Below are 25031 nucleotides of genomic sequence, written 5' to 3'. Positions count from 1 at the left end.
ATAGACAACACAGAACAGCAATTTCTACAGAGGGAGCCAGTATATGTAGGGATGAGTATGTGTGCCGGTCTACTGGGTAGATACCATGGGGAGAGGGCGTACACATGGGCACTGTGGCAGATCTAGGGGGGGTGGGACCTGTAGGGATGAGGCGTATGGGGTGTGGCCTGTGGGGGTTGGACTGGTGGGGGTGGAGTCTGTGTGGGTGGGGCCGGTGGGGGTGGAGTCTGTGGGGCTGGTGGGGGTGGAGTCTGTGGGGGTGGGGCCTGCGGGGGTGGAGTCTGTGTGGGTGGGGCCTGTGGGGGTGGAGTCTGTGTGGGTGGGGCTGGTGGGGGTGGAGTCTGTGGGGGTGGAGTCTGTGGGGTGGGGCCTGTGGGGGTGGAGTCTGTGTGGGTGGGGCTGGTGGGGGTGGGGCCTGCTGGGTTTAGCCACTTCCCAGCATCTTTGTGGCACGCTGGTTTGCTTCATCAATCCTCGTTTTGTTGGAATCAGCCTGTGAAAAAAATAAAAGATAATTATAAAAACTGCAGAACTCACTGCAACATATTACCTTACTTACTCTACAATTTTGTGCAATAACCAGCAATATGTTTATGTAGGTCAATCTGTCTTAGTGTCAGATAAAATCCCTTTAAAAAGATTCTCCATCCATTATCTTTACTGCTTTGTCCCGCTAGTCAGAGTCACAGGGGGCTGGACCCAATCCCAGCATCACTGGGTGAAGGCAGCTGCACCATGGGCAGGACACCAGTCCACCACATGGCCAACACACATGCACATACCTAAGGGCAATTTAGAGTGACCACTCAACCTAACACGCATGTGTTTGGACTGTGGGAGGAAACCGGAGAACCCGGGAAAAACCCACACAGACACATGGAGAACATGCAAACTCAACATGGAACGTGAACGGAACCGGGAACGGAGCCCATTATCTGAGTTCTGTTGCCAAAAGGAACAGTATTTGTGTTATTTTCTGTCAACCTTAGCACAGAGAGGAACAATGTTCAGTGTGCAAAGACATTAGATACTTCTCTCTAATACCCAGTATGTACACCAGGTGAAGTCTGAGTCCTAATTGTTTCATGCAGGACCCTGAAAGCTCTTGTTAAGATACAGTGCAGCAGTGTGTATGCTCTTCTGAGGGATGAATGCAGCAGCGGTTCACTTTACCATCTCCATGATCCGGTCCATCTGGCGGTTCTGGGTGTCAATCTCGTTGCCCATGTCCAGAGCCATGTGACGCAGGTTCCCAATAATGCTTCCAACCTGCTCCAGGTTCTCATCCATCTCATTCTCTCGTGCATCATTTGTTACCCTGACACGCACACACACACACACACACACACACACACACACACACACACACACACGCACACGCGCACACACACACACACACACACACACACACACACACACACACACACACACACACACACACACACACACACACACACACACACAAGGCTTCAATGGCGGAACACCCCAAAGCTGTCTCTGACAGTCACTGAGTTGATGATTTGAGCTCAACACAAAACACAATCAGTATAGTTTAACTACAGTCTGTGTGAAGATACTTAAGATTGGTTTTTTCTGTTGTTTGTCAAATCAAATCTGAAATACGAGAAGCACGAGCAGAATACTTCTAGAGGCTGTCAGGTAGTCCTGTAGTTTAATATCTATGATGCTGATCCCTGACCCCTGACCCCAACGCCGCCCATACATTAATTAATAATAATAATAATAATAATAATAATAATAATAATAATAATAATAATCTTTATTTGTATAGCACCTTTCATACATACATGCAACTCAAAGTGCTTTTAACAGCACTCATGGAGAATCTGACCCAAAGCAACAGCATTAGTGTAGTGTAGTGTCCAACATTTAATTAGAAAATACATAAAAAATATATATACAATGGTAAATTCACTAAGAAAAATCAATAAGCAATAATCAATGTATTCTAAAATGACAGACACCATAAGGCTGGTTTATGTTCCTTCCTACCAATCTCCTAAAGGTCAAAGGTCTTGGATGTGTGTGTTAGAGTGTGGGCAGTCACTCCCTCACAATGACCAGGGTGGAGGTGGGTGTGTGAGTGGGAGATGTGGGGGGTTAATAATGAGACGTAGTCAGGAAGGGTGCAGTAACCTGTACGGATATGTGATTCCTACCATCACCACTACCAGAACCTCAGGCATTTAAACCCTTGGGCTTGTCCCTAAAGCTGACCTCCTCCACCCTAAAGCTGACCTCCTCCACCCTGAAACTGACCTGCGGATGAAGCCTCCGCTGATGGCCATCTGCTCGCGTTCATCCACCACACGGGCAGGCTGGCTGGACACCACTCCATCCTGATTATTGCCCCAGGTCTGTCCCCCACCTTTCAGTCTGAGTAACCATAGAAACAACAATGAGAGGCAGCCAGGGTACGGGCTACAACCTCCCACACCCATAACTCAAAATATGACTATCTACTGCACACCACTAATGATAAGAAGTGGTTTGAATATTAGGGAAGTGGTGCTTCTATGGATACAATGATGAATAAATGATATTTAAATCATGAATCCATAAATAAATTACTACATAATGTAAGTCCATTATGTGCTGAAACGTCTAAGTATTGTATCCATCCTGACCAAATGAACAAATGTTCAGGATCATGGTGGTGTGAAAGTCAAAGAAACCAATGATGGTAACCAGATGACCAGTGTACAACATTTACATTAAAACAAATGGTAACCAGATGACCAGTGTACAACATTTACATTAAAACAAATGGTAACCAGATGACCAGTGTACAACATTTACATTAAACCAATGGTAACTAGATGACCAGTGTACAACATTTACATTATAGGCAGACAATATTACAAATACACATATACACATATTCATGCATTATAGTATGTAATATCAAACATATAACAAGCTAATTCCAACAATTCAAGCACACTCTCACAAGAACACAAGTGATGTGTAGAAAGTCAGGTGGGGTTAAAGGTCAGTGAAAGCTGCAGTAAAGAAAACAGAAGTACCTGATTCTTTATGTCTTTAACCTCTTACTTCTTAGTCATCATAATAAAAATTAACATTTAAATTATTTAATTTCTTATCTTTTCTCCATTTTATTACTGATGTCACCACAATTAGTTAAACTATTTTAACTAGAGAAATTAACAATTTGTTTTATCATACTGTTAATAAGCCATTACATTACCCACTTATTACATGTAAATGTCCTGAGCCATGTAATTAGCAACATATAAGTAAATAAAAGTCCTCACAATCCAAAATAATCCAGAAACTTCTCCACAAGGAGGCGGTCCATCCTGCCTGTCAATTCATTTGCTCTGTGGTAGGCTAAGTGCTAAGCTTGCATGACTTGTGGGCGAGGCTTGGGAGAGAGGGTTGGACATTGCTGGAGGGGGCGGGATCTTTCCTGCCAGAAGCTAGACTTGTAGACATGTAGCCCCCACTCCAGCGGCTGTACTGACTCCGTTTTAATGAACTCACCAAGCAGCATGTGTCTGACCTACAAGACTACACCACAGGGAAATAGTTATCACTTTATCTCCTCGCTTTCTCTTGCATTTTAAAAATATGCAAATCAGCCATACTGTAGGGGGTGGGGTTTGGCATTCCAGCTTAATGAGAGATTCTAATTTTAAAACTATCTGAAGCCTCCTGTACATAAAAGATGCATTTAATCTTTATATATGTATTCATGAATACTTTATCCATAGGCATATTTTATGACTGTTTTAAAAGGTTTATTACAACTGCTAATGTGAACACAACACATTTCATTTTTGCCTGGGGCAGTTATTAAATTATGCTAATGAGTATACAGTGCCTCCATCAAGCACTAAAATCACATCATTGACACATCATATCATTAGAATAAAATCTGCACTGCATTACATAAATATAGATTAATTATTCACCAAAGGGGATTTTGCTCATGTTAACAAATTCCTACACCATGTCCATGTATAAACTGTATATTTTTCTGACCAGAAATAGTTGTTGAAAATTTCATAGTAATCATAATTAATTCAAATATAGGCAGTCCTACTGATAAATATGTTTATTTATATCTTTAGTTCAAAGGAATGTGATTCCCACTGTGATTCATAACCTTGGTATGCGGTATGGTATTTTGTTGTTAAAATCACTGAACCAAATGTCAAAAATCAGTAGACAGTAGACTGCCCAGATACCCTCACATGCAGGTACAGGGCCGTGTACCTCAAAAGGTGCCCTAAAAAGTGCCCTAAGGAGTTACTAAAATCAGGGCTTCTGTGTAATACAAGCATTTAACAGAAAACACAGATGCTCATGCATACTAAGCAGGCAGAAAACATTTAGGAGCACCAGGCCTTGCCCAGCGGGTCAGTGGCGGACAGCGTTACAGCAGGCGTGTGCGTTCAGACGCCATACAGCAGGTTCTGCAGTTACGTCTGTGGGAACAGGCTTCACCAGCACTGCTGCACATGCACTGTATCATGCCTCCACCCATCACCCCCATCACCCGCATGCACAGAGGCAAAGCACGAGGCGAAGCCGGCCGCGGTGCCCCAGGCGAAGGGCCTCCCGGGCGAGGGCCCCCCCCAGATGTTCATTCTCCTTCAACACCTACTTGTTACAGGGACACGGACACAGACCACAGAGGTTTCCTAGATCCGTCAAGTTCTTTTCTGCTTCTTTCATGTCCTTATTTATCTGATCCATTCCCTCCTCGATGCGTTCCAGTTGCTCTGATTTCAACATTAGTCAGTTATCCCCCAAACCAACAAAAGAAAATGCATAAAAGAAAATGAGAGAAAATAAAATGGAAGAAAGGAAGAAAAAAGAAGAAGAAAGGGATAAAAAGAAGAGAGAGACTTAGGGCACTCACACTGGCAGGACAGTCAGACATCATCACACAGGCGAGAGCCTCTGGCTCCCACCGGTACCTACTTGTCACAGGGACACACAAGTCCACAGCATTTGCCTACATCTTTTAAACTTTTCTCGGCCTCCATCATGTCTTTGTTGATATGGTTCATGCCATCTTCAACACGTTCGAGTTGTTCTGGTTAAGACAAGGGAGTGACAGCAATGAAATGAAATCTTTGCAAGCTGGTAGACGCACGGTGAAGGATGTTGAGGGACAGAACAGTTACAGCAAGGAAGGTGCAAAGGGTATGAAACAGCTGGTGATAGGCTAACTGGGGGAGACGCGTATGGTGATAGGCTAACTGGGGGAGACGCGTATGGTGATAGGCTAACTGGGGGAGACGCGTATGGTGATAGGCTAACTGGGGGAGACGCGTATGATGATAGGCTAACTGGGGGAGACGCGTATGATGATAGGCTAACTGGGGGAGACGTGTATGGTGATAGGCTAACTGGGGGAGACGCGTATGATGATAGGCTAACTGGGGGAGACACGTGTGATGATAGGCTAACTGGGGGAGACGCGTATGATGATAAGCTAACAGGGAGAAACAGTTGATGATAGGCTAACTGGGGAGACGTGTATGATGATAGGCTAACTGGGGGAGAAGTGTATGATGATAGGCTAACTGGGGGAGACGCGTATGATAATAGGCTAACTGGGGAAAAGCGTATGAGAGGCTAACTGGGGAAAAGCGTATGAGAGGCTAACTGGGGAGTATGACTGAGGTCTCAAACAAATAAACATGAAAAAGCCTTCTGTACAACAAATACATAGTTTTTTTTCTTACTAAAGTTACTTTAGTTCTCTTGTTTGCAGTTTACACTTGTTTGAAGTGCAGTAACAGAGTCTGGTTGGAGAGATGTTGAATAACAGCTGGATGGATGGATGGATGGATGGATGGATAGATAGATAGATAGATAGATAGATAGATAGATAGATAGATAGATAGATAGATAGATAGATAGATAGATAGATAGATAGAGAGAGAGAGAGAGAGGCCGGCCAAGGGATAATGTGATGGAGGGGAACTTTCAATCTCTGTAAAATCCCAAGGGGCCATATAGAACTTGCTACCTTCGAGTGTACAGATCTGAATTTGAGAAAAGAAAGTGTAACTTTAAAGAGGGGCAGGGATCTGTCAGGGGGGATATGCAGGGAAATAACTCATTATTCCACCAGAACAGGAAAAGGAAAGCCTGAACTGAGCTGTGTGGATGGTGATGAAGATGCGTGGCCATTAGCTTCTCGCCACCTTCATGTCTCCGTCCCCTTTGACTGGACTCAAGCAGAACAAAGACGACTGTGTTGAATGTAGAGGTCAGTACTGCGACTACTTTGGGCTTCCTCACATCCCAACAAACCAAACAGCTAATATGGCCTTGATGGTAATTCCTCTGACCACGAACAAGCCAGAGATGGAAAGATGAAGCGGATTTGTGCGTGAGTGGAGAGAGAGAGAGAGAGAGAGAGAGAGAGAGAGAGTGTGTGTGTATGTGTGTGTGAGAGAGAGAGAGAGAGAGACAGTGCAACAGAAAGACAAATTTTCCATGTCTGGCAGTGGACTAGTCAGTGCTCTCTCTCTCTCTCTCTCTCTCTCTCTCTCTCTCTCTCTCTCTCTCTCTCTCTCTCTCTCAGTATTTCTCAGGTTTGACCTGGTAATGGAGCTTCACTTCTGCAATGTTTACCCTAATCAATAAATCCACATTTCATACATTTACAACTCTAACATTCACTAAAACCTTATAAAAGGCCAAAGAAAAAAGCAATTATCAAAGCTTCAAATATGTTTCATTGTTATTTCTCCTGCTCTCTGAACGTTGCCTAGAAGACCCCATTTTGTCAGTCTGCTAGTACAGTAACGTGCACACCATGGTCTGGGGCAATGTTATATGTAGTAATCAGAGCAGGGCTTCAGCAGTGAAGTTTGCTTGGATCGTTTAGCTGTGATTGGAGGAGAGAAGGTTGGATGGATGGAAGGACAGCAGTGGAAGGAAAGTCTTGTGGGCTTGCGAGAACATGTGATCCGTAACTGGTCTGAGGGAGGGGATGGACTGTTTGGAGCTCTGACAGGCTAATAACACTTTCCATCAGAGCAGAAAGGAAGTGTACACTTGCTATGATCCAGATGAAATGGAAGGGATGGCTGAATTATTGGGCGCAGCCGTGCTCAGTGGAGTGAGAGGCAACAGTTCTGGCCAGAATCGTGAACTTCATGAAGGTTGCGTGAAGAGCTAGGTCTTTCCCCTGGGGATTATACACAGAACTATTAAAGCCCCAGCTAATGGAGATGAGACGTGTTTGTTATTACCAGTAACACAGCTGTGTGTGTCAGTGTCTCAGTGTCGCTTTTGACATGTGGGCCAGAGAGTTGGTATTGTTAATATTTGGGCCAGACTAGGTTTGACCACTTTGACTTGTCTGTATTTGTATTTCAACCCTACCCATTATTCTAATTGCTATGATAAATCCTTCTACATTTAAATAATATCCACCAAGTTACAATAATTGATGAATTCTCAGAAACAGTGTAAAATTGTAAAGCCATTGTGAACTTAATGAATAAATGTAACAAAATACATGTTTTACATTATCTCAGATAACTTCACGGTGGAGTGATTGTTCTCCTTACCTCCCTGTTCATCCAGCATGACCAGTGTTCTGATACCAGCATCTTTACTCTGAAGAGAAGAGAAAAGAGGTCAGAACAGAGAAGGTGTGGGTTACAGACCAGCAGCTGACGTCTCGGGGACAGCAAACGGCGTCAGGAGAACATCCTCGCAAACGAGGGGCGTGACACCGTTGGCAGAAGACGGGGACGATGACCGAGGACTAAGACGAACGTCCCGCCCTGGACGACCAGTGTGAAGAGACAGTGGGGGTGGCACGGGCTGGCGAGCTATAACGAGTTCATCACGGTAAACACAGAGGCCCAGTGTTCTGGAAAGGTAAGCAGCCATGAGCCTTCAGTCTGGTGCATTATCCCCCCTGGGCACAACCAAGCGCTGGTGACCTAAATAGAGCAGATGATCCCCTCTACTTCATCACAGCTGCACATGGTTTCATTATTTCGGCGGGATGAAGCTGCCCGATGTAACACGTGTAACAGCGCCTGGCTGCTGTTGCTTGCTTGGCAACAGAGCGGAAGAATCTCCGCTTTATTTCATTTGAGTGTGAACTCTATTTTGGCTGTAGTAATGAGATCGAGTGAGGATGTACAAACACGGTGTGCTGTATATATGCGTCTATGGACCATGAACCAAATAATTAGCAGCTAGAAGAGAGAGGAACAAATCTGAAAGGTTTAGTGGCTTTCTCTCTTTTTGACCCTTTCCCTACAGTTTGGGTTCTCTAGGACCCTGGACAGTCGATGCTGTTTGATATCTAAACCCTACACAGACAGACGGACCTTCTGGGGGATCAGAATGGACCCTCCAGTGAGTGTGCACGGGCGGAGAGGACGGGTCTGGTCTCAGCTCCATCTCAGCGGAGGAGTGGAACCCCCCCCACCAGCCGGCTTTCTCTAGGGCCTACGCCCACCGGCATGCACAGAGACGCCGCGCGGGTCAGACAGGACAGGTCTAACCCTCACGTGGGCCTTTGGGTGCTTTGCTGTTGTTGTTATTGTTGTTGTTGTTGTTGTTGTCTAAGGCTCTTACCTCCTCTACCAGCTGTAGCATACGTCGAGTACTCTCCAGCGACTGCAAAGGTAAAAATAAACCAGCATTAAGAACTGTTCTGACTAAGCAAACTGTTTAATACAATACAAAGCCAAGAGAACAGTGACATCTCAAATGAGGCATGATGGCACATGGCCAGTACATGGTCGTAGGAAGTATCTCCATCATGAGATCTTCCTCAGCTGCACCTACGAAGGCCTGCTGCGCTGAGAACAGGAGCTGTGGCGGAGGTGCGGTGGCTGATCGGCACAACTACAACCGAAGACGGTGGAGTTTGCTCTGGGTGGAGAACTCCCCACGGCTCCTACCAGCCTCCCGTTTGGCTGCTCCTCCAACACGCCCCCACCCCCTCCGCCTTCCTCTTCCTGCTCATGAAGCTCCACCACACGGCATTAGCGGTTCATCCATTTTTAATGGCCACCCATTGCAGTATATATATCTCAGCAGCAGAATTCTAATTTCTCACGGCTCACTGTCTGAGCGATATGTCCACATGACCTGGTCAATATTGCCCCTTCTCTATAGACTGTGTTTGGATATTTTGTCCTTAGGTAAGCCCTGACTCTTGTGGCTTTAGTGCGTCACAGTGAGCCATGCTGATTTGATTAAGAATGCACGCCGGTGTCTTTTCACAAGAGACTTCCAGACCTACAGAAGCTCAGATAAACTGTTTTGAAATTAATTGGCTATTGTTAATGAAGTGCACCTTCAGAATGGCAGCATAACCTTGTAAAGGGCTATTAAGCGATTAACTCCCCCGTGTCAGGTGGCTGGTGGTGCGGAACATGGCCTCCCTCTGCTGTTCAGGGCTTCACTCCACCGCTCACGGGGCTGAATGTGGGGGCATGTGATTGGTCAGCGGGAGAGCAGACTGATTAAAGGCCTATCAGGGCAGGTGTGGGAGCCCCAGTGAGGAGGCTATTACTGCAGCAGCAGTGAAGGATAAAGAGGGGCAGAATCCCCATCTCTCTTCCTCCCCGTCTCTCTTCCTCCCTGTCTCTTCCTCCCGTCTCTCTTCCTCCTCGCCTCTCTTCCTCCCGTCTCTCTTCCTCCCGTCTCTCTTCCTCCCGTCTCTCTTCCTCCCCGTCTCTCTTCCTCCCCGTCTCTCTTCCTCCCTGTCTCTCTTCCTCCTCGCCTCTCTTCCTCCCCGTCTCTTTTCCTCCTCACCTCTCTTCCTCCCATCTCTCTTCCTCCCGTCTCTCTTCCTCCCGTCTCTCTTCCTCCTCGCCTCTCTTCCTCCCGTCTCTCTTCCTCCTCGCCTCTCTTCCTCCCGTCTCTCTTCCTCCCCGTCTCTCTTCCTCCCCGTCTCTCTTCCTCCCCGTCTCTCTTCCTCCTCGCCTCTCTTCCTCCCCGTCTCTTTTCCTCCTCACCTCTCTTCCTCCCATCTCTCTTCCTCCCGTCTCTCTTCCTCCCGTCTCTCTTCCTCCTCGCCTCTCTTCCTCCCGTCTCTCTTCCTCCCGTCTCTCTTCCTCCCCGTCTCTCTTCCTCCCTGTCTCTCTTCCTCCTCGTCTCTCTTCCTCCCGTCTCTCTTCCTCCCGTCTCTCTTCCTCCTCGCCTCTCTTCCTCCCGTCTCTCTTCCTCCCCGTCTCTCTTCCTCCCTGTCTCTTTTCCTCCTCACCTCTCTTCCTCCCATCTCTCTTCCTCCCGTCTCTCTTCCTCCCGTCTCTCTTCCTCCCGTCTCTCTTCCTCCCTGTCTCTCTTCCTCCCTGTCTCCCTTCCTCCTCATCTCTCTTCCTCCTGTCTCTATTCCTCCCTGTCTCTCTTCCTCCCGTCTCTCTTCCTCCCTGTCTCTCTTCCTCTCTGTCTCCCTTCCTCCTCATCTCTCTTCCTCTCTGTCTCTCTTCTTCCTCGTCTCTCTTCCTCCCTGTCTCTTTTCCTCCTCGTCTCTCTTCTTCCCCGTCTCTCTTCCTCCCGTCTCTCTTCCTCTCTGTCTCCCTTCCTCCCCATCTCTCTTCCTCCTGTCTCTCTTCCTCCCCGTCTCTCTTCTTCCTCGTCTCTCTTCCTCCCTGTCTCTCTTCCTCCCCGTCTCTCTTCTTCCTCGTCTCTCTTCCTCCCCGTCTCTCTTCCTCCCGTCTCTCTTCCTCCCCATCTCTCTTCCTCCCTGTCTCTCTTCCTCCCGTCTCTCTTCATCTCTGTCTCTCTTCATCTCTGTTTCTCTTCATCTCTGTTTCTCTTCCTCCTCTGTCTCTCTTCCTCCCGTCTCTCATCCTCCCCGTCTCTCATCCTCCCTGTCTCTCTTCCCGTCTCTCATCCTCCCTGTCTCTCTTCCCGTCTCTCTTCCTCCCTGTCTCTCTTCCTCCCAGGCTGTGATAAGCACTCACAGAGTCTTAAGAGAGGCAAGGCTCTTTCTGTGCGTGAGTGGTTCATGAACGCACAGCTCTCTACCCTCAGCTGTGTGGTCATCTCCTCCTCTATGTGCTAGATGCATTTTAATCAGTCTTTCGCCTGCCAGAGTTACTCATTTCCTGCTGGCTGGGTTCAGTTCGGCTCCAGTGGGTTGGGCAGGTGCATGGGGCCTGCGTCTCACGCGGGGTGGAGGGCGTCTCACGTGGACCTACCTCGTCGGCCAGCTGGTCCGCTCTCTCCTGCAGGTTGGTGATCTCATTGCGCATGTCCGCGTCGTCTGCCATGGCGTCTGGGTGGCTGGCGAGGTGCTCGGCTCACAGCAGGACGCGGGTGCTTAAACTGCACAGACAGCAGGTTTGAGCATCGGAGATGTGAGCCGCCTTAAAACAAGACAAAGTTGGGCAAATGGTGCAGTGGAAAGATTTCTGATATTAAATATTCATTATAAGCATAATTCATAATTAGACACCACAGACGCCACGTGAGTGTATCACAGTAACTGGACACAGTTTAAGATGCTGGAACAGAAAAATACTATTGAATCAATTAAAGTCAGAAATTAACCTAAAGCACATGCATTAAAAACCTTTATTGTAATAAAGGTGTTTTTGTCTGCTATGAAGGTTCATTATATCAGAGAAATGCCACTAAAGCAGGCTGCATCTGCCCCAGTGTATCTCCTCTGACACTGCATCTACTCCAGTGTATCTCCTCTGACACTGCATCTGCCCCAGTGTATCTCCTCTGACACTGCATTTACTCCAGTGTATCTCCTCTGACACTGCATCTGCCCCAGTGTATCTCCTCTGACACTGCATCTGCCCCAGTGTATCTCCTCTGACACTGCATCTGCTCCTGTGTTTCTCCTCTGACACTGCATCTGCTCCTGTGTATCTCCTCTGACACTACATTTCCTCCAGTGTATCTCCTCTGACACTGCATCTGCTCCTGTGTATCTCCTCTGACACTACATTTCCTCCAGTGTATCTCCTCTGACACTGCATCTGCCCCAGTGTATCTCCTCTAATACTGCATCTGCTCCAGTGTATCTCCTCTGACACTGCATCTGCCCCAGTGTATCTCCTCTGACACTGCATCTGCTCCAGTGTATCTCCTCTGACACTGCATCTGCTCCAGTGTATCTCCTCTAACACTGCATCTGCTCCAGTGTATCTCCTCTGACACTGCATCTGCTCCACTGTATGTCCTCTGACACTGCATCTGCTCCAGTGTATCTCCTCTGACACTGCATCTGCCCCGGTGTATCTCCTCTAACACTGCATCTGCTCCAGTGTATCTCCTCTGACACTGCATCTGCTCCAGTGTATGTCCTCTGACACTGCATCTGCTCCAGTGTATGTCCTCTGACACTGCATCTGCCCCAGTGTATCTCCTCTGACACTGCATCTGCTCCAGTGTATGTCCTCTGACACTGCATCTGCTCCAGTGTATGTCCTCTGACACTGCATCTGCCCCAGTGTATCTCCTCTGACACTGCATCTGCCCCAGTGTATCTCCTCTAACACTGCATCTGCTCCAGTGTATCTCCTCTGACACTGCATCTGCTCCAGTGTATCTCCTCTGACACTGCATCTGCCCCAGTGTATTTCCTCTGACACTACATTTCCTCCAGTGTATCTCCTCTGACACTGCATCTGCCCCAGTGTATCTCCTCTGACACTGCATCTGCCCCAGTGTATCTTCTCTGACACTGCATCTGCCCCAGTGTATCTCCTCTGACACTACATTTCCTCCAGTGTATCTCCTCTAACACTGCATCTGCTCCAGTGTATCTTCTCTGACACTGCATCTGCTCCAGTGTATCTCCTCTGACACTGCATCTGCTCCAGTGTATCTCCTCTGACACTGCATCTGCTCCAGTGTATCTCCTCTGACACTGCATCTGCCCCAGTGTATCTCCTCTGACACTGCATCTGCCCCAGTGTATCTCCTCTGACACTGCATCTGCCCCAGTGTATCTCCTCTGACACTGCATCTGCTCCAGTGTATCTCCTCTGACACTGCATCTGCTCCAGTGTATCTCCTCTGACACTGCATCTGCCCCAGTGTATCTCCTCTGACACTGCATCTCCCCCAGTGTATCTCCTCTGACACTGCATCTGCTCCTGTGTATCTCCTCTGACACTGCATCTGCTCCAGTGTATCTCCTCTGACACTGCATCTGCCCCAGTGTATCTCCTCTGACACTACATTTCCTCCAGTGTATCTCCTCTGACACTGCATCTACTCTGACACCCTGCAAGTATAATCACACCGATAAGACCGATCACACCAGAACACATCCCATAAGGTTGCGAATACTCCGGGGCAAAAAACAAAGGGCAAATTCTTGGGGCAGCCATTCATCCTGGGGTGTTAGAACACAGCGGAAGGATTTGTTACATGAACTAGTTCCTGCAGCATGTGATGTCTGCTGAGAAACGCTGGCGAGGAGACGGAGTAAAAATAGGACTGGGATCTATTTTTACACCCGAGGATCACCGGAGAGTTCGGACATTATTCACGGACATTAAACACAGGCTGAAGTGTCTCTGTGTCGAAAACGCATCACTCCCCTTTCTTGTTTTTTGAGCATGTGAAAAAAAGGATGATTGTCAAATCACACAGAATATAACACGGAGGCCAAGATCTGGGTGAGGGGATCATAGCCTAGGGAGCGTGTCAAATTCTCTTTATTTTTAGTGAAGGCAGGAACAAGATTGACTTTATGGAACATCGCTGTTTGAGTGCTCACTGGATCTGTGAAACATCCTAACGTTGAGATGTACTAACATTAGGAAATGCTGTGAAATCCTCTCCCATAATCCGATTGGCCTTACCCCAGCCACTGTGCGCTTCATACCCTGAAGTTTAATCCTTCTACATCCTTACCCATACATGTTTTATATACTGAGTAAAAAAAGATTTGATGTTTCAGGTAAATGTAATCCTAAATGAATGTGTTTTTGTACAAAAGAGCTCTCCATCTGTCATGGTACGGAGACCCCCGAGCAGCCTCCTCCGTCAGCGGGGGCAGCGGGGGCAGTGGTGGTGTTATTTTGTTGCGTTCACATCCCTCAGGTGGGTAAGTTCTCCACCCATGTGTCGTTTGTCTCTCTGAATTTATGGTGTTTGTTTGTACCAGCTTGTCGCTGCTTATTATTTGGTATTTTATGCATGTCACGAGTTTTATGTTGGATCACTTTTATGTTATTAAATCAAAAAGTCTATTGAGACTGCATATTCTGCATGAATTCTATTGAGACCGCGTATTCTGCATGAATTCTATTGAGACCGCGTATTCTGCGTGAATTCTATTGAGACCGCGTATTCTGCATGAATTCTATTGAGACCGCGTATTCTGCATGAATTCTATTGAGACCGCGTATTCTGCATGAATTCTATTGAGACTGTGTATTTGCGTCGTTTTTCTACACGTTTCACTCATGACATTCAGACTTTCAACTCTATATGGAAACATTCCCTTCTGCTTCAAATAAACGCATGTTTACACCGTTTTGGAAAAGGGCAAATGCCTTTATAATTCGATTCATTTTCATCTTCCGTCAACTGGACATTTTCTCAAAATCCAATCAAGGCAATACTATTATGATTCTCGTGTAATAATTAGGAGTGTTGAGAGTGATATTCATGCCAGTGCTTGATAGAATCGTGTTCTCATGTAGACGTCCCTAACGCAGACATTTCAGGAAAGACTCGCAGACCTATAGATCACAAAGGCTAGCTAAGCCACCAAACCTGCACACTCCATCTAAATAAACAAACAAACAACAAGGGAATCTGACCTGAGCATGCCATCATTCCAAACACACAGAGCAATGGCTCAAGCGCAATAGAACAGAAACAACAAGAGGAATTTAAGTTCAGCCTCTCTCTCTCTCTCTCTCTCTCTCTCTCTCTGTCTGTCTCTTTCCATCTTCCCCCTCTCCATCTCTCTTGCTCGTCCACTTTCTCCGTTTCGTCTCTGTATTTATCTCTGTCTACACTATTCATCTTTATCGTTCAGGTGCCACCTGAGTTCTTCATACCATTAATAATGAAAGATACGTCAGATAAAGTAGGATGTTCGATTTTTAAAGGGACTGTGGGCTTCTCGAGGAAAGCTGGGCTTTTAAGCAGACCACACACTCTCGTGTCCTCCATGTCTTTGCATTGTGGCTAATCGCTGCTCTCTGAGCTTGTGCTGCACCATCCTTAAAGACTGAATGCATCCGCCCTCTGACCTCCTGGCCTACCCAGACAGACGCGTGAAGGGCAGGAACGCCCAGCGCTGCTGTGATGATCTTACACACCCACTCATGTCCGTCTGGGGTAGGATATAACAAAGCAGCCTCAGACCATAGCATCCAAAAAAAGCACGATTTTGATTTGCTCTTAAGTGACATTTTATTTACCAACTTATTCACCAACTTCAAAACAGGATTTATTAACTTCAGGGTGAGCCCAGGCCAAACCAACAAACAAACCACCTAAAGCAAAAACCCACTAACTTACCTAAAAATAAAGAAAGTAAAATACGACAAACTACACTGCCTATTCTCTTCAAGAACAGAAGCAAAAATCACATATAGGAAAAGGCAGATCACCCCTATCACCCCCTAAATCTTGTAGACTAAATGTTACAGTAAGTTCAAGAATAGGGAAAAGTAGAACTCTAGTTTGGTCTGTGGCGGTAGGCGTCCACTGAAGCAGCATGTCAGCTCAGGCAGGTATAGTGCAGCTCCTCCACACCCAGACAAAGGATCTCTTTTAAACTTTCCCGCCATCAGATCTGGCCAATAAAAACCAAGCACCTGGGCAGGGCACCAAGCAGCCAATCACAAGCAGCGCAGCAAATCTAAGGGCAAACCAAAAAGAAACAGATCCCCAAACACACAAAACGGGATGCAACAACGTTACATTCTTCTATCAGTCAAATGTTTCGATTCTTTATGACACAGGTTGTTCCAAATCCTGCCATTTCTTCCTGCAGTAGGTGTTTGACCTGAAGTGCTGATGTGTGCGGACCACGGCCACCCATCTGGGGAGTCAGAACAGGACATTCTACACCTGCACCTGACTCAGCTGACTTTGACTGTTCCCTTTAGACACTGATCTAGTCAGCTGATGTAACATCATCTCTCACAGTGCAACACTTCATGGAAGCAACATTCTCATACTCAGTGATGATTCAGCTCATGAGAGTGCTAAAGTAAAATTATCACCACAATGTATTCAGAGCAGGCGAGAGAGACTGATGTCCACTTAGCAGGTTTTTCTCTCGGATTATTTAATTTGGCATATTAGTACTAAGATAGGCATCTGCTCAGTTCTGCACGTTCTTTCCTACAAAAGAAGACATGATATGACCTCTTGAGGCACCAGTATTCTAGTGCTGTGTAGTTTACACCGATATAAGATGCAGCCTCTGTTAGAGACATTCCAAAAGAACATTACATCATAAGAAGCTCTGAGCGATAGAATAATGATGTCATAATGACAACAATGACACGCTGGAAACCAAAACAAATTTATAGATGTTTCAACCAGTCCTCAACCACGACTGCTCGTGAGAGATTGTGAATATAGCGCATTCAGAATAAATACAGCATGAGGCTGAAATCAATAGATATTGTCTATTATAACTGGCTGTCTGTTTATAACAGGAATTGACTGATAAATGATCTTCTATTATATTACAACAACAGCTGAGTAATAAAGGGCCTGTGGCAGGAGGAACTGAAGGGCATGAAGATAAGAAAGATCTCACCGTAGACCATGTGAGCGCTGTGGTAGAGGTCTGCGCGGGGCTGCTTTTTTAATCCCGCACCCGCCCCCCACATACACATTTCTGTCGCTCCTGCCCGCAATCCTAATATGAATTGAATTAATTAAATTTAGTACTTGAAATTTTCTTATGTATTTATTAAAACAGCAATATAGTGATGGATCGCGCTGTCCCATTTCTTACCACAGTCCAAACACGTGCCGTCAGGTGACGTACACCAACACTTTCTGATATCAATCACAACAAGCAAATGGTAGACGATTTCCATCTCCATTAATTACAATGGAATATGACCTCCATACATCAGACTTTCATGTAGTTGGCTTATTTGTGGTGTATCCGCCTGTTTTAATTGAATTTTCCACAGCTGAAACTGGTTGACCGTCTACAGTCTCTGCCATTTCTGTATCAAAATGACAAAATGACGCACTTCATGTACACGTGATCAGTTGCTTAGCCAATATTTTGAATTACTGCGGGAGTGCAGACCTCTACCCTGTGGAGTGACCACCTCGAAGCTCTGGTGAGGAGACAAAGCACTGGATCCAGAGATAAAATCCATGGCTTATAAAGACTTGTGCATTACTGTTACCCCCATACAGACTAACACTCCTCACACAGGACCGTGTCCCCCATACAGACTAACACTCCTCACACAGGACCGTGTCCCCCATAAACACTAGCACTCCTCACACAGGACCGTGTCCCCATACACACTAACACTCCTCACACAGGACCGTGTCCCCCATACACACTAACACTCCTCACACAGGAACGTGTCCCCCATACACACTAACACTCCTCACACAGGAACGTGTCCCCCATACACACTAACACTCCTCACACAGGACCATGTCCCCCATACACACTAACACTCCTCACACAGGACCATGTCCCCCATACACACTAACACTCCTCACACAGGACCGTGTCCCCCATACACACTAACACTCCTCACACAGGACCGTGTCCCCCATACACACTAACACTCCTTACACAGGACCGTGTCCCCCATACACACTAACACTCCTCACACAGGACCGTGTCCCCATACACACTAACACTCCTCACACAGGACCATGTCCCCCATACACACTAACACTCCTCACACAGGACCATGTCCCCCATACACACTAACACTCCTCACACAGGACCGTGTCCCCCATACACACTAACACTCCTCACACAGGACCGTGTCCCCATACACACTAACACTCCTCACACAGGACCGTGTCCCCCATACACACAGGACCGTGTCCCCATACACACTAACACTCCTCACACAGGACCGTGTCCCCCATACACACAGGACCGTGTCCCCATACACACTAACACTCCTCACACAGGACCGTGTCCCCCACACACACTAACACTCCTCACACAGGACCGTGTCCCCCATACACACAGGACCGTGTCCCCCACACACACTAACACTCCTCACACAGGACCGTGTCCCCCATACACACAGGACCGTGTCCCCCACACACACTAACTCTCCTCTGTCACTCCACAATATACCACGGCCCTTCATTTTCCCCATAAGTCTCTCTAGACTAGAAATTAGATTATCAAATTAGAAATTAGTCTACAAAACACTGTATCAATTAACAGCTCAGTGTGCGTGACAACCAGACGAGGGAAGGAAGGTGAACCGTGTGAATCACAGTGAAAAAGAAAACCATGTAAAGTCTGAATCTGGAAATGTGCACCACATTGATGCAACATCAACAGAATCCACAACCCAGAGAATGACTGAAGAAGAAGAAGTGGTGATGGGGGGGGGGGGGGCGGAAATGTAGTCGGGGAACTTTCAATGGAGTAAAACGTTCATGTCAAAGACAGCCACAAAACAGCACGCCAGATGTCTGAGCTGAAGCTCCCGAGTGATCAAGGGAACGCTCTCTAAGAGCAAGAAGAAGAAACCTTGAGAGGAACCAACACTCAGACGAGACTCCCATCCTCCTCTGGTTGACATCGGACACCACAACAACAATAACATCAACAACAAAGAAGAAAACAAGCCATGAAAGTCTGTTCCATCTGGTCGTTCCCAGACTACATGTATGAACCTCCATCCTAGATGCAGATCTGAATGGACAGTAAACTACAGGCTTAGACATGATGGACCAGGTCCACCGGTGGAGAAACACTGCAGACCAACAAAAGAGCTTCGCCCAGAAAAGACCTTTGAGTTAAGTGTTTAAGTGAGTTTAACATCACAGCACACACTTAGAAGACGTTTACTGGACATGGGAGCAGTATTCATAGGACTCACATTGTAAATACAAGAAACACACAAGTCTTTCAGGTTCCTTTGAAACTCAAACACCCATACAAAGCAGATACAAACCAGGTATGTCCAGTAGTCCAGTATACACCAGAGCTGAAGACCCGTCAGCAGATGCAGCAGGTCGATCACCTCCGAGCACACGTGGCCTCACAGTAACGTTAACGCCGATGATCAGCCGTTAAATCAGACCTGTTACGCAAACACTTATTGCCGCTGGGAACTGCAAAATCAAGAGGTAATCAACACAACAAGGCCTTAAAGAGGGTTGTGCATCAGCGCAGGAAGCGGTGATGACGGTACGCTCGCGTGTGAGCAAAAGCGTCCTGGCTGTTAAATACGTGACTCCGTATTTAAAGCGGCCTGTCATGCTGGTGACGGACATTTCTCATGGTACCGTCATAGTGCTTATGAGTCTCCATAAAATTTGGCTCACAGGTGAGATACAGGAGACCTTGACGAGGACCATACCACACCATACCTCAAAAGAAACCGCACCGTACCTCAAAAGAAACCGCACCGTACCTCAAAAGAAAAAGCACCCTACCTCAAAAGAAACAGCACCATACAGCCAAGCCCTTTATTGATGGACCTGCAGGAACCCACTGAAAGAGAGAAGGCAGGTCCTCAGTGGACTTGGGATGGTAAAACTCAGCAACCATATCTTGTTATCAGTGTTTCGAATATTTTTTCTAATTAGGAAAACACAGAGCACCAAATCAATCAGCCACCATCTTTTACAGTCTGTTTCTGAAACTAGGATCCACAAATATTCTGTATGCACAGCCCCCATTTTAGAAACCTACAATGTAGGTTCATAGTCTAATATCTAGTCATTTACTGCAGGTCAGTGAAGGTGAAGGATCAGCCATTTCTCTGTTCGCTTCATCACAAGCATCCTGGATCATCGAGGGGCTTTTCACAGTCAGACTGATATAACCGAAGTGGTGATAATATTCTATTATTAACATAAATATTCAGTGTAACCAGTTTCTCCTGAGAGGTGACATGGATAAAATGCAGAAAGTAAGTAAAGTTACAACTGAACTCACCGCCTGGAGCTCAGGAGAGAGAAACGTGATGCACACAGTCCCGACTGCAAAGGCAAATTAAGAAGCGTTTCTTCATACGTTTGTGTCGTCATAAGCAGCTGCAGCTGTGCGAAAGATCGGAGCGGAAGATATCACCGCCGCACACACACTGACATATCCAGCGGGCCAGTGCACACACCAACAGATCCATCGGGCCGGCACACACACACAAACAGATCTGCTGAGCACACACACACACACACATACCAACAGATCCACCGGGCCCGCACACACACACAAACAGATCTGCTGAGCACACACACACACATAACGACAGCTCCACCGGGCCTGCACACACACACACCAACAGGTCCACCGGGCCTGCACACACACACACCAACAGATCCACCGGGCCCGCACACACACACACCAACAGATCCACCGGGCCCACACACACACAGACAGACAGATCCACCCGGCCCTTTGCTTCTGCTAGATTTTATTCACTAGGAAGTATGAATCTGTATAATTCGTGGAACAGTATTGTGTGGAGGCTCTGGTTCTGAACGGACACGCCCAGCACATCTGGGTCTGAGAACCTACAGTGCTGTCTGGACGCAGCCAGTGACTGTTGCAATGTTGTCCGCAAAGCTGAGAGAGTCGTCTTGTTTAGAACTTCGGTATGGAGTGTATGTACACAGAAAATTATACAAGTGTACAGGAACCTGGATTTCAACATTGCTAATTAATCAGGATTTGATTCAATTATAGTTCATTCAAGACACCCAAGACACCAGTTCTACATTAATGTGAATGACAGTGATATTAATTAACCCCTTATATCTCTGAAAACTGCGTTCTAGAAGAATTGGAAGAGCACACACAGATCTAACACAAGACCTGGTGACCCACTGACCTGAGACCAGTTGCCTGGTGTTCTAATGATGGCCAATGTTGTGATCTGTTGTGATCAGGGGAGATTAGCTACATTAGTCATTCTGTATACACACTGAAGGACACTAAATGCACACTAAAGGTCGAGAGGTCAGGTCATTCTGCACACACACTAAAGGTCGAGAGGTCAGGTCATTGTGTACACACACTGAAGATAATGTGTCTGCAACTTTGGTGGTTTATGGACTAAACAGCATCTATGTAACTGATAGTTCACCATGGTGCCAGGAGAGGTTGCATGCATACAAAAAATAAATGTTTTATATATATATAATAATGATAATAATTCCCAGATTGTGATCATTTCAGTCATGCTTTTCTTTCAGATGGGGCTTTTAGGAAGAGAAAACATGCATAACAACACCATGAGTGAGAGTGTGTGATAAATATTTTAAGCTGTTCAACAAAATCAAAAGACATTCACATTCACGAGAGACAGGAATGGGTGAAAAAACAAGTGTGTGTGTGTGTGTGTGTGTGTGTGTGTGTGTGTGTGTGTGTGTGTGTGTGTGTGTGTGTGTGTGTGCATGCTCAAAAAAAAAAAGAAAATAAGAGAAGGGAAAGGGAAAGGGAAAATAAGTACAAGTTTTACATTCCAAATGTTGCACTATAATGAAATGGCAGATTAGACCATAACAATCTTGTAAATGCCAGTAAACATGAGAGGGTAATTATTACAAATTATTTTTTGTCATATATTCATAATGAACCATATCCATAGAGTGTTCATTTGTTACTGCCTGCCAACCAAGACATTATAACAAGAATACAAAACATGCCGTTCAAACCAAAATATACAACCACTAAGGCTGATTACACAAAAGAATAAAAAGCTTTATTTGTCTAACTGAACGTTATCACACATAAAGTGCCTCTTGCCCACGGAGAGGAAACACACCTTTTAATGAAGAATGTTCTCTGGGGAAAAATAGAGCCTCATTTTTTTTAGTAAATGCCACAGAGGCAAATGTTGACGTCATTACAATCAACCACACTTCAAAAACATCAAATGATTATTCATACATTTCTCTGATTATATAATCAAATGTGTGTCGAACGCTAGTTGTGTAGTGTTGCTGTGTTTAGGGGATTCCAAGCAATCATGCTTAGCAGAGGGGGATTAGCGTGTTAATGCCACAGTGTGTGTCCCATTCAAGATGCCCAGCGTGTTGAAGCCCAGCGTGTTGGTCTGAGCAGCGGAGGCAACAGGGAGAGGGCAGCATGTCCATTAGTGCTATAACCTGGGCTCACTCTGAGTAATAACCCTCTCTCCCTCTCTCCCTCCCCCCCTCTCTCCCTCTCTCACTCTCTCTGTCTGTCTCTCTCCATGTGTGGCTCTGTGTTTCCCTCTTTGTCTTGTTATTTCTGTCCTTCTGTTTCTGCCTGTCTTTCTGCAGCAGTGGCTAAATCATATAAGTGGTCCATATCTGTCTCTGGGAGAAACATGATACCGAGATGAACCCAAACACACATGTACACCAGAACGTTAGCCGATCCAAGAGTCCTTTCATCTATCCAATCAAAAACTACAAATACTGACTGTATAGGCAAAGTCAAGCAGAATCTTGGGAATTAAATACAGTGAAGAATCCTTACAAACATAAGTTCATATCAAACTGAACCTCTAAAGTATGTGAGGCAGTAGTGATTCAGTCTGTTTCAGTAAGATGTTAGTGCACTCCAGGTGTGTAAGTTTATACATATATCAGTGGTGGAGAAGCACTAATCAGCTACATTGAGTTACTACTAAAACGAATGATGTAAATGGATGAAAACCTTCACTGGACAGAGCCAACTAGGCATGCACCAACATATAACAATGGAATTACAAACTGAATTTTTCATTCAAACTTTTACACTTTGTAGTAATAATATCACATTTCAAAAGGCTGGAAGTGATCATAATGACCAACAGATAGTTTGGGATTTGAACCATGTGTGATCTGGTGGCCAGTGTGAGGAACGTGAACAGAAACCAGGTGTATCTGCTGTGGGAGGCACTGTGTTATAGGAAGATCTGATCCACCCCTGCATGGGCTCAAACCCCACAACACACAACATCACACAAACCCCAGACACAGCCATTAAATCAGGATAAACCCAGTCAAACCAAGACAACATCACACAAACCCCAGACACAGCCATTAAATCAGGATAAACCCAGTCAAACCAAGACAACATCACACAAACCCCAGACACAGCCATTAAATCAGGATAAACCCAGTCAAACCAAGACAACATCACACAAACCCCAGACACAGTCATCGCCATTAAACCAGGATAAACCCAGTCAAACCAAGACAACATCACACAAACCCCAGACACAGTCATCGCCATTAAACCAGGATAAACCCAGTCAAACCAAGACAACATCACACAAACCCCAGACACAGTCAACTCCGTTAAACCAGGATAAACCCAGTCAAGCAGAGGCAAAACCGGATTGGTGTAGACACACTGCCTAAATATACTAAGCTGTAAGCTTAGCTGTAAGATCTAGAAAAAAAGGAACTGTAGTCTGGGTAAGATGACCCTCCCAGCACACAAGTGCTCACACGGTTAACCAAGCAAAATACAAACCCTTAGACATTGTGGAGAATCTGGGAGAACTCAGATGATCACACCCACAACCCTGATTACAGCTTATCACAGGGTGAAATGCTCACTGTCTTACAGTCATCAGCTAATTGTGGTCATTTATGTCTAAAAGGTACAATAAAAATAAAAATGATCGCCAGAGAGTACTTAAATAATGATAATAAATATTATATTGAAATAAAATAAATATTCCAATGAATCTTACAAAATCTTCTGTTCAGTAAATCAACAGAAAATGGATGAAGTTAAATAGGTTACCAATGTGTAGGTTATGTGATGATGTACACAGTCAGGTTGAGATACAAGTCAGATACAAGTCCGGTTTCAATTAACTATACACAGTCTCATACATTCAAAGCACCTCGACTATTATGAACTAATTAGCTGATTTAAAGCACTTCGATACGATAATTCGATATGAAATAATTAGGAGGGTTTGGCGCGCGACCTTGAGAGCTACAACACAGTAATTTTGCTAAAGATTAACGATTACGCTACTGGGCGGGCTAGAACTTCTGAGCGCTGTCCAAGGTGCTAAATGTCAGTGTTCAAGAACACGGTATTGGTCACTGCAACAGGCATTATGCGAAAGAATTAAGCTTCGATCATTTAATTTGCATTTTACAGCATTTTATCGAGTCAGAAGTTTGTGAACAAAAAAGTCAAAAGTACAAACAAAGTATTGTTTAAGCGGTGTGCATCTGCATTTACAACTGAAAGCACGCTACCTTTGTCGGGTTAAAGACTCTCGTGATTTTCTTTACCCCAGAAACGCACGGACGAGGCAGTTTCAAATCTAATAAGTCATGAAGTAAAATTAATTTTGAGACTTACGCTTCGTCAATGATTGGTTAAGGAAAAGAAAATATATCATAATCTACCTTGTAATTGGGAGATCGCCGATTGAAAAAGATGAAACTATTGTCTCGTAACGGATTTGCCTTCCTCTCGCGCTGAGTTGCTTCAGCTGAAGTGCTCCCAGTTCATATCCATGTTCTCCCAGGAACAGAGGAACCTTGCCCTCATCAAAGATGGAGACACCGGCGGACGTGAAAGAGGGCGTGGCCTGGAGGCTTTACCTCCAAGGAGATTAGGAGCTCATTGTTTTATTTGTTTGATTAGGATAAGGTCGCAGTTTTGATTATTGTTGGCTTGTCATATTCAAAATAGTACGTTTTTTCTTACACTTAAATACAAATGACACGCTACCTACAGATGTTTAAACCCTAATGTTGGCTAAACACTCGATATTAGACGCAGCTTCAGCTCCTATGTGCCTGGCCACTTTAACAGAACGATCCGTTTGGCAGATGCGTTTTACAGTTGTACATTTACAGACTGCACAGATAACAAAAACCTTTAACGTGTATTTTTCTTCCAATAAATGTTTCTAAAA

At 45.6% G+C, this 25031-nt stretch overlaps 1 protein-coding gene across 4 annotated transcripts; it reads right to left on the bottom strand.

Annotated features, from left to right (window-relative positions):
* Positions 1–335: 335 nt before the first annotated feature.
* Positions 336–24665, bottom strand: snap25b (synaptosome associated protein 25b). 4 transcript variants are annotated; one of them, XM_076978915.1, is made up of 9 exons: positions 20105–20190; positions 19600–19657; positions 11190–11316; positions 8611–8652; positions 7584–7632; positions 4652–4769; positions 2281–2397; positions 1174–1318; positions 336–493 (listed from the first exon to the last, which is right to left on the bottom strand). In XM_076978915.1, the coding sequence occupies exons 3-9, from the start codon at positions 11259–11261 to the stop codon at positions 425–427; spliced, it is 612 nt and encodes a 203-aa protein (XP_076835030.1). In that variant the 5' UTR covers positions 11262–11316; positions 19600–19657; positions 20105–20190; the 3' UTR covers positions 336–424. The 4 variants fall into 4 exon arrangements, with proteins under 4 accessions (XP_076835030.1, XP_076835028.1, XP_076835027.1 ...); XM_076978913.1 differs by lacking the exons at positions 19600–19657; positions 20105–20190 and adding an exon at positions 24517–24665 and having other exon boundaries at positions 11190–11357; XM_076978912.1 differs by lacking the exons at positions 19600–19657; positions 20105–20190 and adding an exon at positions 24517–24665.
* Positions 24666–25031: the final 366 nt, after the last annotated feature.

The sequence above is a fragment of the Brachyhypopomus gauderio genome, chromosome 17, assembly GCF_052324685.1.
Source record: "Brachyhypopomus gauderio isolate BG-103 chromosome 17, BGAUD_0.2, whole genome shotgun sequence".
Lineage (NCBI taxonomy): Eukaryota > Metazoa > Chordata > Actinopteri > Gymnotiformes > Hypopomidae > Brachyhypopomus > Brachyhypopomus gauderio.
The sequence above is the reverse complement of the archived record's forward strand: the minus strand, read 5'-3'. Positions and strand labels throughout refer to the sequence as shown.